Raw genomic sequence first — 14695 nt, forward strand, 5'->3', positions numbered from 1 at the left:
CTGGTTATATAGGAGAATGGTCTTGTCTGTAAGACATACACTCTAAAGTATTTGGGAGCTATGGGGCATCGTGTTGGCAACTTGCTCTCATATGGTCCAGGGAAGGGGGTGGGGCAGGGGATTCTTTGTTTTATACCAGCAAATTTTCTGTAAGTCTGTGATTTGTTTTTAACAACAACCAAAATCAAGGAGCATGTCTTGTTTTCATCAGAAACATGGGCTCATTTATATAGATAAGGGCTGAAAGGAACTCCTTTGGGTTTTACAACAATGATGCCATTGGTGACCTTGTTGAGAGCAGATTCAGCTGAATGGAGAGGCAATAGACAGGGGTGGGTTGAGGAATGACAGGGAGGTTAGAAAGTGGAGACAGTGAATATAGTTCCCCCTGCTTTGAGAAGTTTGTTGTTTATGAAAATGAGGAGAGAGGGGAGGATGTGGCTTAGGAATATTGATTTGTAGGGAAGGATTTTTGGTATATTTGTTTAGCTATTCATTGGAAGGAGAAACATAAGCCAGTTCGTATTAATTTTGAAAAGGAAAGGCCTTGTAAAGAAAATAGAGAGTTCAAGGTCTAAAAGTTGATGAAGATAAGAAATGCTCAGCCTTTAGTTTTTCTGACTCTTCTGCATTGCCAGGACAGTGAACAAACACTGAATTCAGTATTTTCAGGTGGCTGGGTGTGGAGGATGTTCTCCTACGAAAAGGTCTTTCTATACAGCTCTTCATATAACATACAATATATATAAATTATACATACACCAAATTACAGCAATGGATATTTCCAGGGTTGCGGCGAAATATAGATGTTATGTACACTTCCGTGTTGTTCGAATTTATCTTACATCCAAGATTTACTACTTACGTAATTATAATAAAAATAACATTTTAAAACAGGAGGTTTGAATTTGGTCTTAAATTTATTTGCAAATTTTTTGTTGTAGAGAGAGATTTACTTTTCTGAAAATATGTCCATAATTAATAGTGAAGGGGCTGAGGAGGAAGCAAATTAGAAACTACGTATAGCATCATCCCAAATTTTACTTATCAGACAGGATCAGAGACTGCACAGGTAATAGCAGTGGAAGCACAGGGTCTTGTGCCACATTTCACATCCAGAAAAGTCCATCAAGTGGGTTTAAGGGAACCCCTGGTGCTCCCTCATCCCCACCTAATCTGTTGTCCTCAACTGTGAGGTTCAAGTTGCAATTCCAGTTCTCCTCACCAGCTGGTGAAGACCTCTACTTTCTAAATTTTCCCCAAGCATATAATATTTTTTTAGCAAGGAAAGAAAACCAAAGCAATAAAGATTTTTGTTTGTTTAAATAGGCTTTATTTTGTAGAGCAGTTTTAGGTTCAAGGAAAAATTGAGCAGAAAGTACAGAGAGTTCCCATGTACCCCTTGCTCCCACAAACCCACACAATTCCCCTCCTACTGTCAATATCCCACCTCAGAGTGCTACATTTGTCACAATCAATAAACCTATATCTATACACCCTTTATTACCCAAAGTCCATATTTCACGTTGTCAAAAGTATAAACATTTTAAAAAATAATTTTTACAAAGCAGGTTCTAAAACTGGAAGTATGAAACAAGCCTCTATCTCATATACAATTAGGTAAAAGTTGTAAAGATGTATGATCACTGCCAGAGGCTGATCGTTCCAAAACTGACATTTCATTCATCCTTTCACTACATATTTATGAGCAATCTCTATGTGCCAGGCACTGGCAACCTGTATTCAAACTCCTATTTCACACCTCTCTCTCTCTGTTCAGCCCTAAACTTATCTATACAACTGCCTACTTAGTGTCCCTGTCCTTTACAACTGCAAGATTCTAGCAGAGTTTTCACATCGAATAAGTTTACATGAGCCCTAGAAGGTGACTGACTGTCTGCGGGGGAGTCAGCGTGCTAGTGTAGAATGAGAAAAATCAGGGTTAGAATCCCTGTAATGCCTCTTACCAAGCTATGTGGCCTTGAAAATTGTTACGAAATACTTGCACTATTCCTTAAATGGTATAGTGTTTTATGAATATATGTATGTATGTATGTATGAGTTTCCAGCTGTTATGTGCCTAAGCATGAAATGTCTGAGTCTTAGGACATGAATAAGCTCTACTTGAAATTATAAAATTGTTCCCCCAAATGTTTGCACCTTTTTAAACTGCCACCAGCAGTGGGTGAAAATTCTCAATTTATACATCATACTCCTAACAAAAAAATAAAACAAAAACAAACCAGAACTTTGGTATTTAGAGAATTTTAAAATAAGTCTTCCTCAACTGATGACTCTGAAATATTGCTTTCTGTTGTTTTCACCTCCATTTCCCTAATTACTGATATAATTAACCACCTTTTCTGATATTTATTGTTTTTTATGCATTAAGAATATTAAACCTTCACTGGTTAATGGCCTCATTCTTTTGTCATGCCCTTCTTGAGAAAATATTGTGTGCCAGGCAATGCCAGTCAAAATCATCAGAGGAGATGGGCTTTGAGCTAAATCGTACAGGAAGAGTAGGATTGTGAGAGGAAGTGGAATACATATATGGACATTCCTGGCTATGCACAGGGCATGGAAGAGGAAATGTACCCAATGTGCTTGGGGTACACAGCCAGGAGACAGTCTGATATGGCTGAAGTGCAGCCTACAAGGAGGGATGGGGCAGTTGATGAGGAACTCTGACTCACTTTGCAGCATCCAAAAACTATTAAGTGGCCATCTTTAGCCCTTATGAAAACAGAGCAGAAAGGGACCTTAGCAGTTACCTAGTCCAGCAACTTCAGTTTGCAGAGAGAGTAATGAGACTCAGAAAGAGTAAAGTAGAACATGGCCACCATGCATGTGTTAGGCACCTAATGGGATCAAGGTACGCAGGCTCCAATTCACATTTCATTCCAGACTTCTTACATGAGCTCTAATCCTGTGTATCTATCAGAAATCTTCAACTGGAGGAAGATAAATCCCCTGGTAACCTGTACCACTCAGCACGGATTCCCCTACCCAAAAAAGCATAAGTTCAATCATTCCTCATCCTTGCCAGGCTACCATCTAAAAGAGAAGTCCAAGTGGGAGAGTGGCGAGACTATGGTCACTAGATTCAGACAACCCTTGGTGAGAAGATCTCCTCAGCCTTTTACTAACTGTGGGGCCTGGGAATGATATTTAACTGCTCTGACCCTCACCCTTCCTCATTTTTAAACCACCAGTGTTGGGCACCTAGTGGGGCACTTCAGGAGATGCCAATTTGCTTCCCACTTTGACTCTTCCCTTCTTAAAAGAGGTGTCCTGGACATGAACTGAAAAGCTTGACTACTAGAGGGAATACTTGAAAATGTAACAATAAAGGGATATGCATGCAAATTCATTACCTGCCCACGTGAGTTTCTGTGCCAATTTGTTATGTTAGAATTGGCTGCCTGATGGAGTCCTGGAGAAAGAATGTTATTATAGGGACTTCCCTGGTGGCGCAGTGGTTAAGAATCCGCCTGCCAATGCAGCGTACATGGGTTCGATCCCTGGTCCGGGAAGATCCCACATGTCACGGAGCAACTAAGCCCGTTTGCCACAGCTACTGAGCCTGCGCTCTAGAGCCCGTGAGCCACAACTGCTGAGCCCGAGTGCCACAACTACTGAAGCCCGTGCGCCTAGAGCCCGTGCTCTGCAACAAGAGAAGCCACTGCAATGAGAAACCTGTGCACCGCAATGAAGAGTAGCCCCAGCTCGCCGCAACTAGAGAAAGCCCGTGTGCAGAAACAAAGACCCAACACAGCCAAAAAAAATAAATTTAAAAAAGGAATGTCATTATATCATTTGCATTTAATTGAAGGATCTCCAGTCGAGTCTAGGATAGGAGAAGAAAATCTCCCCCACCCCTCTATTTCATAAGCTCTCCAGTTGTCTTATTTTGACTTCTAGATTTAGCATCAGAAAAGTTTGTGAACTTTGATCTTGAGGCACAGAAGCTGATAAGGAAGCACACAGTGTATTATTGACTTGGCTAAGTAGAACACTGAAATGAGAGTCAGGGGTTCCCATCATAAAGGCACTTTGGAGAGGTCACTCCCACCAGCCGCATTGATTAAACAAGATAAAAATATTGAGTTCTCCTAGCCACTCAAGAATGTTACCACTCAGAATACCAGGACAAGGGACTTCTCTGGTGGTCCAGTGGTTAAGACTCTGTGCTCCCAGTGCAGGAGGCCCAGGTTTGATCCCTCGTCAGGGAACTAGATCCCGTATGCCACAACTAAAACCTGGAGCAGCCAAATAAATAAATATATTAAAAAAAAGAATACCAAGACAAAATCATCATCACCTTCTGGATACAAAATACTCATTTGATGTTTTGTGTATTAAGTCAATTTATGAATAATTTACAGGAGTGAAAAGAAAAGGAATAACAGAGGACAACTAAATCAGAACATTTAACAAGAATTTAAACATATCAAACCCAAATTTTATTCCTCACTTTCCTGGCTTTGAATATAGGTATACACAAATAGCCATCATCCTGTGAATGTAACTTACTCATCAACTCTCATGCCTGAATCTGGAATATATACATCTTGTAGATACCGATTCTTCACTTCTATCTCACTTACATCCCCAATAAATTCTGTCTTACCACCACTCTGGTTCATCTTGTACTTAAATCATCAAAACAAAATTTTTCAAAACTTTGACAGCTCATAATTTCATTTAAGGGAAGACAGCCATTGTCTTGCTCCATAGTTGCAAAACATTTTCATTTTTAGATTGATGAACACCAATTAGAATGATGAATCCAATGACTTTTTTCCACTTATACATGATCTATTTCCTTCTAATTACCTGATTTCAGCATTTGTCTACTTAGAAACTTACTGATTAAATGTTGGACATATATTAAATATATGATATCATAAAGATGACAGAAAGTTTCCCCATGTCCTTTGAGCAAAACACGGCATTTCTAGTTCTTGTCACAACATATTGTATGACTAGTGTCAAACTGATGGAGAACACCATTTATCATTTTCGTCCTTAGAAGTACATTATTCACTGGTTGATTTTTGAGTTTGAGAAAGTTCATCTAAGATACTGTCGTTTGAAGACTCACAGTTTGATATTGCTGTCACTGTACTTACATCTTCTGATTTAATAACCATAAAATGAATTCCTCTCTCAATTTCCGTCTGTATGGGAAGAAAATGGAAAAAAAATCCCACCTGTGTTCAGTGAAAGCTGGATTAAATAAATGCAAAGATGGAGTCTTTTGACTTCTTTTATACCTTCTTGAAAGATAGTGTAATACTTTGGACAATGCAGTAAAAAACTAAATGGTGATGTGATATGACTTGTTTCAGTATTGTGTCATTCTTAATGTAAGCTAGTCCATCATTCTTGCATTATCTCAATTTTTTTAGTCTTTTTAGTATACCTGGGAATAATTAGCTAACAATAAAATAATTCTTAGGATGATGAATAGCAAAATGTCTCAAGATATAGAAAAAATAAGATCAATAAGATCCCATATGTTAATTTTACAAAAGGGCCCAGTTGTCCCACGTGGTGTGTGCAAGGTAGAATGAACACACCATCTCTATTATTATTATCTCTATTTAAAAATAAGAGATAATATTCTCCTCATTCTTAGGAAGATTTCTAAGAAAGAATAGAAAACATAAAATAGCAATCCTTAAAAATACTTAGAAATGCTCAAAGAAAAGCTCAAAAACAAAAATTGGTTGCAGTGGACCCTGATAGTTTGTTTACCAAGAGTTAAATGAGATCCCATCTGGAAAAGCAACCTGAGGTCCTAGATGAACACTGTGCTTCCCAGTAATTACACCAGCAGTCAAACTGAAGATATCATAGAACTCTGCATAATAGGTAACAGACTAATGGTATAGAAGCAATTTCCCCTAGGAAAACACCATTTTTAAAATTGAAGTATAGTTGATTTACAATATCGTGTTAGTTTCAGGTGTACAGCAAAGTGATTCCATTATATATGTACATATATATAAATTCTTTTTCAGATTCTTTTCCATTATAGTTTATTACAAGATATTGAATATAGTTTCCTGTGCTATACAGTACATCCTTGTTGTTTACCTATTTTTTTTTTTTTTTTTTTTTTGCGGTATGCGGGCCTCTCACTCTGCTCCGGACGCGCAGGCTCAGCGGCCATGGCTCACGGACCCAGCCGCTCCACGGCATGTGGGATCTTCCCGGACCGGGGCACGAACCTATGTCCCCTGCATCGGCAGGCAGACTCTCAACCACTGCGCCACCAGGGAAGCCCTGTTTACCTATTTTATATATGGTAGTTTGCATCTTTTAATCCTATACTCCCAATTTATCCCTTCCCCCACTTTCCCCTTTGGTAACCATAAGTTTGTCTTCTATGTCTATGAGTCTGTTTCTGTTTTGTAAATAAGTTCATTTGTACTATTTTTTAGATTCCACATGTAAGTGATATCACACAATATATGTCTTTGTCTGACTTACTTCACTTAGTATGATAATCTCTAGGTCCATCCATGTTGCTGCAAATGGCATTATTTCATTCGTTTTATGGTTGAGTAATATTCCATTTATATATATATATATACACACACATATATATCACATCTTCTTTATCCATTCATCTGTTGATGGGTATTTAGGTTGCTTCCATGTCTTGACTGTTGTAAATAGTGCTGCTATGAACATTCGGGTGCATGTATCTTTTTGAATTAGAGTTTTCGTCTTTTCCGGATATATATCCAAGAGTGGGATTGCTGGATCATATGATAACTCTATTTTTAGTTTTTTAAGGAACCTCCATACTGTTCTCCATAGTGGCTGCACCAATTTACATTCCTACCAACAGTGTAGGAGGGCTCCCTTTTCTCTACACCCTCTCCAGCATTTATTATTTGTAGACTTTTTGATTATGGCCATTCTAACCAGTGTGAGGTGATACCTCGTTGTAGTTTTGATTTGCATTTCTCTAATGATTAGCAATATTGAGCATCTTTTCATGTGCCTGTTGGCCATCTGTATGTCTTCTTTAGAGAAATGTCTATTTAGGTCTTCTACCCATTTTTTGATTGGGCTGTTTGTTTTGATATTGAGTTGTATGAGCTGTTAGCATATTTTGGAAATTAATCCCTTGTTGGTTGCATCATTTGCAAATATTTTCTCCCAGTCTGTAGGTTGTCTTTTCGTTTTGTTTATGGTTTCCTTTGCTGTGCAAAAGTTTATGTTTGATTGGGTCCCATTTGTTTATTTTTTATTTTATTTCTTTTGCCTTGGGAGACTGACCTAAGAAAATATTGCTACAATTTATGTCTGAGAATGAGAAAAACAGCATTTTAAAAGGTATTTGTTGGTCTAAGCATGAAGCACAGGCCACTTTTATAAGAATCATCTGGGCTCTTGTTAAAATCGCAACTTTTAAGACCTTACCCTAGACCTTTCCCTGGAGTTTGAGGTTCAAGAATCTGTATTTTGAACAATTTCTCTGGTAGATTCTGATGTTCACTATAGTTTGAGAACTGCTGGATAGCAAATGTCCAAGATTTCTTTAAATATTTTGCATACTGTGATCTCTGATTCCAATGTCAGTTGGTTTTGCCATTCAACTTTAATTATGTTTCTGTTTTGGTGTATCTGGGAGGTAACAATTGAGACATGCAGCACTTGTTTACTGAGTCCTTAAGACAGGAAAGGCCCTTCTCCTTATGGGGTTTACATTCTCTTTTGGATACACATAAAATAAAAAAATAACTAATGTAATTTCAGTGAGTGAAGAATGCCATGAAGTAAATAAAAAAGAGAAATGGGATCAAAAATAATATTTATGGAGAAGGCAGTCAAGGATTTCCAGGGCCACCCAGTTTGACAACTTCAAAGACCATCACTTACTTTGACTACACCATACATGATGATCCCTGGAGCTGTGCCATGCTTTGTCACTAGAGAAGGCCATGCTATGGATGTGACTTTTCAGCTGAGACTTGGATGATAAGAATGAGTTGAGGGTGTGTGTGAAGAACCTTTGATATTAGCCTACGGAACAGCACACTCTGATGTGGGAGTGAGTATGACTTGTTCCAGAAAAAGACAAAAACCAGTGTGGGAGCCTGGTGGGAAAAGTGGGGAGAGACAAAGCAGAAAGAAAGCTATTGTAAGATATGGGAAGAAAACTCAGGCCTAGCAGGCAATTTTACCACATTTCCATAGTCAGTATACTTCTTCAATATCTGAGACCACTGGGGCACAACATCTATTCTGTGCACAAACCTTCAACACTCTCTCACACCTCAACATTCTCAACTGCTCTTTTGGCTTCTTGCTTCTTTGGAAAAATAAATGCTATCACAGAAGAGATTGTCTATATGTCCCCCAGCACCAAACATACCAATTTACCTGCCTCAGCACCTATGCTCACTACTTTCCCTGCAGTGACAAATCTTCCTATGGTAGCCCTTCTCCTAGCAATGGATCACCTACTCCAGGACTCTGATTGTGTGATTATCCCCATTTTCCCTTGAGCCAGCAATATTCCTCTTTCTACTAGATGAGTGAATATATGCATGAATGAACAAACAGATGAACTCATGAAAGATTTGAGAGTTGGGTTGGGGGTATAGAGGGAGGTGTTAGTGTGATTCTCAGATGTTTCACCTGATTATCTGTGTGACAGGTAGTGATATTAACTGGGATGAGCAACATGTAATGGATCCTTTCTGGAGGGAACATGATGGGCCATCCTGATTTCTCAGTACCTTTGTACACCCAAGTGGGAAAGTTAAGAATGCAGCAAGATATTTAGATCAGAGACTGAGCTAGAGAGGGAAATGCAGGAATCATATGTGGATGGACAGCAATTGAAGATATAAGTATAGATGAGATGGCTGCCAAAGGAGAGAACATGGCATGAAAGGGAAAGGTGGGCATGTGCTTTACAAGCCTGAGGAGACCCAAAGCTTTCACCTCGGCTGTCCTTCAGGCTCAGGCAAGTAGGAAGTGAAGACTAATGCAGAGTTGTAAATGGCCTGGCTAAGACTGAATGAGTTCCCCAGCAAGGACCAATTTGCAAAGACTGGGAGAATGTTTCTTCTTTTTTCTTCTTCTTTAACTTTTATTGACTCCAGGTATTTAAAGTAACTGTCAAAACATCAGCTGACCACTAAGCTTAGGCAACAGACTTTAATTGACACACATGATAAAGAATACAGACTTTACAAAAATTGTTTTAAAAAAATCACTAAACAAACAATCAACCACAAACCAATAGCCAGCAACAACAAATCTTGGGGAGAGGGAAGAATATGATTTCCAGAGTCACCACATAGTAATATTCAAAATGTCCAGTTTCAATAACAAAAAATTATGAGGCACACAAACAAAGTACAGCTTATTCACAGGAAAAAAATTAATAGAAACTGTCCCTCAAAACTGTAAATCAGGGCTTCCCTGGTGGTGCAGTGGTTAAGAATCTGCCTCCCAGTGCAGGAGACACGGGTTCGAGCCCTGGTCCGGGAAGATCCCACATGACGCGGAGCAACTAAGCCCATGCACCACAACTACTGAGCCTGACCTCTAGAGCCCACGAGCCACAACTACTGACCCTGCATGCCACAACTACTGAGGCTCAAGTGCCTAGAGCCCGTGCTCCACCACAAGAGAAGCCACCGCAATGAGAAGCCTGCACACCTCAATCAAGAGTAGCCCCTGCTTGCCCCAACTAGAGAAAGTCTGTGTGCAGCAACGAAGACCCAACACAGCCAAAAATAAATAAATATATATATATATATATATATATATATAAAAGACTTTAAATCAACTGCCTTTAATATGACCAAAATGGTAAAGAAAAAGAACTAAAATAAACCAGGTGAATGATGTTTTGCCAAACAGGGGATATCAGGAAGAAATTATAAAAAAAAAACAATAGAAATTCTGGAGCTGAAAAGTACAGTAGCTGAAATGAAAAATTCAGTAGCAAGGTTCAACGTCAGATGTAGACAGGCAGCAGAAAGAATCAGGGAACTTTAAGATAAGTCTATTGAAATTACCCAGTCTGAGGAGCAAAAAGAAAAAGGAGAAAGAGAGAAAGAAGAAAGATTATTTGAAGAAATGATGGGTAAAACTTTTAAAATTTAAGGACAGTCACAAATACATCCAAGAAGCTCAACAAATTTAAAGCAGGATACACTCACCAAGACACGTTACAGTCAAATTCTCAAAACCAAAGACAAAGAGAGTATCCTGAAAGCAGCAGTAGGCATCAGGTTTTATTTGGACCCTGGTCCAGGCAAACTGTTAAAAAAACTATAACAGAATTGGGAATTTGAACACGGATTGGACATTAAATGATACTAATGGATGATTAATTGTTAGGTGTGATAATGGTATTATGATTGTCAGTAAAAAAGAGTCCTTGTAGATGTGCACTTTGAAATACTTATGCACAAAGTGATATTATGTCTGGAATTTGCTTCAAAAATAATCTCTAAGGGTGGGAAGTGGGTAAGAATATAGATGAAATAAGATCGGCCATGAGTTGTTCCAGTACACTTTCAGTTGTTGTGTACACTGGGTGACGAGTACATTGCCTTTCATTATACTATTCTATTTTTGCATGTTTGAAATTTTTCCATAACAAAAAATAAAGTTAATGTAAACTATAAATAGAAGGAATTTTTAATCAAAAACAGGAACAAAACAATAAAGTGTTAAGAATAATTAGAAACAACTCCATCTCCTTGATTCACTTACTGTTGCCCCCACCATGCATTTGCGTATAGAGAAAACGAGAAAACAGTGGGCATTGGTAACAAGGACAACAGTTTGGGGGTGGGGTGTTTGGGGCACCTTGCTCATCATAGATATTCTTGCATTAATTTTGTTTTTTTAGAATATTGCATTAAAGTGCGATTTATCTTCAGTACAGAGGGGTTTTGCACCCCCTAAAATGTTACGCCTGAATCCTGGAAGGGGGAGGGGTGTATCCTGGGAGCAGAGGAGGGCAAAGGCAAGTCCCCTGAAGAGCAGTGGGAATGGCCAATGGCCCCCTGGGAAGATACTGTCCTTCTACGGCCGTCAGAGAAAGGCCCAGGAACACACAAAAAAAGGAGAGCTTCGGGGCCCAGGCCGGTGCTTGGACAAGTGACACGGGGTGTAGGGGGAGGTGCGCACGGCCGGCTCGGCGCGACCCCGTAGTGCAGGAGAGGGCGTGGCAAGGGCGTGGCGTCCCGCGGTGACGGAGGCCTCACGTGAACGGCCAGCGCCGACTGGCGCTCGCCGCGCTCTAACGGTAGACCAAGCTGTTGCTCGCTGCCTTCTCGGTCCCTGCGGGAGTGCGGGCCGGGGTCGGCCCCCAAAAATAAGAGGCGCGGGAGGAGCAGGTAAGGGACCCGGAGGGGGGGTCCCCAGAGGTGGCGTTGGCGAACGGACACGGCCTGCGGACCCCTCCCCGGGGATCCGGTTGCCCCGGGGCGGAGACCGCAGCCCCCATGCCCCCTGCGGCCTAGCGTTTGGCCACAGAAAACGGTAGGCCTTCTTTGGGGGCGGGCCGCGCGGCCCTGAGGCGACTGCCTGCTTCTCGCAACACAGCGAGCTTTTCCGACACCCCCGCCCCGCCCCCTTTCTTCTCGGGGTAGAAAATGGTGGTCGGCGCGGGGGCGGCTGAGGATGGGAGCGGGGGACGCTGGGTGGGGGTAGCCGGGGGTGGGAGATGCGGGGCTGAGAAGGGGCCGAGCGTCCGGATGCAGCAGCCCCCCTTCCCCCACCCTTACTCTCTGCAGGTCTGCGAGTCGAAGTGTTGCGGCGGCGCACTTGCAGCAAGAATCGGGAGGAGCAGGAGACCGCGAGGATAGGCCCAGGTCTGTGCGGGGGACAGTTGGGATGTGGGGGGAACGTGTGGATAGCCCTAAGAAGCCCCAAATACTGCCCCCTACCCCATCCTCCATTTTGGTGCTTGCAGAGACGTGGGCATGGATAGGCAGGGCAAATGGTGGGTTTTGGGCGAGGGAGGGGGAGAGCTTGGACTGGGGGCCCCCTAGAGGGCATAAGGAACCTCTCAGGTGGGAAAACGAAAATTTGAAGAGCCTTTACATCCGGGGCTGGAAGTCTTGAGAGGTGCTTAGTAGGGCCTCTGTCCTCGGTGCTGATCAGTCCACCCAGAAAATAGTCCATTCTCTTGTCTTTTGTCTTCTAGGAGCAATGGCGTCCAAAGAGGAACAAGCAGTAAAAAATCTCAACATGGAAAATACCCAACAGGAAAAGGAAGGCGGGGACCAGGCCCCTTTGCAGAATGGAGAGGAATCACGCGATTTAGGAGGGGGTAGAGGCCAGAAGCCTGGAGGAAATGTCAGGCTGGGACGGATTAGACGACTTGTCCCTAATTTTCGATGGGCCATACCCAGCAGGCATATTGATCACAATGAAGTGGGGGATGATGTAGAAAAGCACGTAGGGCAGATGATGGAAATCAAGAGAAAGACTAAGAAGCAGCAAATGAGGCATCATTTGCGCTACCAAACTCCTGAACCTGACAATCATTATGAGTTTTGCCTTATACCTTGAATCCTAAGATTATCCCTGAGGTCAGTAATGTGGCCTCTGCTCTACATGCTTGTAGTTTTTCTGATTTACTTTTTCTGTAAACCTTTTGGTGTTTCCACTTACCAGTTTCTAATTGAATATTGCTTTGTCTCTGTGAAACTTTGTCAGCAGGGCAATTTCATCCAGTTATAGGAAAATTATTCTTTTCATAATACGAAATTAATAAAGCAGTTTACAAAGCAATCTTCCTGTGACACACAAGTCTTTATTTTTTGTTAATGTTACCTTTCCTCTCCTAGATCCCTGGACTCAAAATCTCAATTGTCTTTTGACTATTTTTTCTTGTCCTCAACCAGAAAGGATCATATTCATAATTCAGTATCTTTTAAGAATGTATGTCGTACTGTTTTTCAAGGAGTGTGAGTCCACCATCTGCATAAAAATACCTTGATGGGGGAGCTTTTTTTTTTTTTTTGCGGTACGCAGGCCTTTCACTGCTGTGGCCTCTCCCGTTGTGGAGCACAGGCTCTGGATGCGCAGGCTCAGCGGCCATGGCTCATGGGCCCAGCCACTCCGCAGCATGTGGGATCTTCCCGGACCGGGGCACAGACCCATGTCCCCTACATCGGCAGGCGGACTCTCAACCACTGCGCCACTCAGGGAAGCCCGATGGGGGAGCTTTTTGAGAATGTAGGACCTCTGGCTCCTATCTTCCAGACCCACAGAGTTGGATTCCAAAATTTCCATTTATTAGTAAACTCTCCAGGTAATTCTAGAGTACACTGAAGTCTGAGGCCACTATTGTTTGTATGTATGTTGGATATCTGTGTACATATGTGTGTATCATTAGATGTATATTCCATGAACGTATGTGTGTTTCATGTCATTAAGTGTAAACAAAGTACGTGGAATAACAGGACGAATACTTCCTGAATTCAATGGGCAAAAATGTTAAAAAAGTACAAGACCCTAAAATAGACTGATTATAAGAGTGGTAGGGACGGTGGCAGATGAGGGTACTGGAGTTCAGAGATGCTAAGTACCAAGGTTACCCTCTGCTGTGCATCTTGGTGGGGGGGGGGTCTGATCTGGGACATTTTCTATAGGACTTTGTCATCTGGAGGTGGAGAATATTTGACTTTTGTAACTGATAACAAGCTGAGGAAGATCAAACTCAGCAAGACTGAGGCTGTTGTTCTATATTTTGCTTTTTAGTGTTTCCAATGTAGACACGTTGGAAAAGTGTAGACATTTTAATTTTTAGAATAGAGCAGAAAGAAATCTTAAAGTTTCTTCAATCCAGTGTACTTCAAAGTGAGAATTGCCACCTATTACAACTCTTGAAATCAGTTTTGTGGGTCACAAGCAATTTTTTAAAAAGAATAAACCAAAAAACATCAGAGTTCATCACCCATGAGTAGTGTTAAGAATTATCATTTTGAGAAACTTGTTTTAGTTTTACATGTAAGAAATATTGTCACCTTATAAGATGTATTTCTAACTAGGTCACAGGGTAAAAAAACGAAGTCATTTTATCAGTCCAAACTTCATTTCACAGATGAGGAAACTGGTAGGAAAGTGATTTTTCCAAGGTCACACAGCCAGTGAGTAGTAGAGCTGGGACCACAGTTTCCAGTTCAGGGTGATTGTCTCCTCACCACAGTACCTTCACAAGACATGACTTGGCAATTTTTGCAGTGTGTGCTTATTGCCAGTGGTGTGTATGGACAAACTTACACAACTTATACAAAATCACTGTTTATTTGATGTTCACACTTTAGTCATCAGAGTCCCTGCACGTTGAATTGAGAAACATATTTAAGGAGGACTCTGACCGTTAATATTTTGGGGCTGGAATGATCTTTCATTTTCTGTCTAGAGGAAGGGAGAGTCTGATAAAAAAAAATGCACAGGTGAACTCATAGGCACTTCATAAAGGCTAGCTGATGGAGTGATGTTCGTAAATGGCTTTTTGGTCCCTCAGAAAATCAATACTGTGCCTTCTACCCCAATCCTAGATTTCCCAAAGCAGCCTCAATTTTTTTAAAATATGGGAATGAGATCAGAACTTGACTGGTGGAAGGAAAGCAAGGCAGCCTCACCAGGGTTTTTGGGGATGGTGGGGGATGAGAACAGACTTTCTGGA

The 14695-nt window shown here is 41.2% G+C and overlaps 1 protein-coding gene across 1 annotated transcript; it reads left to right on the plus strand.

Annotated features, from left to right (window-relative positions):
* Positions 1 to 11265: 11265 nt before the first annotated feature.
* BEX4 (brain expressed X-linked 4) lies at positions 11266 to 12792 on the plus strand. The gene is made up of 3 exons (XM_027099821.1): positions 11266 to 11390; positions 11790 to 11867; positions 12203 to 12792. The coding sequence occupies exon 3, from the start codon at positions 12208 to 12210 to the stop codon at positions 12568 to 12570; it is 363 nt and encodes a 120-aa protein (XP_026955622.1). The 5' UTR covers positions 11266 to 11390; positions 11790 to 11867; positions 12203 to 12207; the 3' UTR covers positions 12571 to 12792.
* The last annotated feature ends 1903 nt before the right edge of the window (positions 12793 to 14695 follow it).

Source organism: Aethalodelphis obliquidens, unplaced genomic scaffold, assembly GCF_003676395.1.
Source record: "Aethalodelphis obliquidens isolate GAN/ISIS:26980383/991018 unplaced genomic scaffold, ASM367639v1 scaffold144, whole genome shotgun sequence".
NCBI classification, from domain to species: domain Eukaryota; kingdom Metazoa; phylum Chordata; class Mammalia; order Artiodactyla; family Delphinidae; genus Aethalodelphis; species Aethalodelphis obliquidens.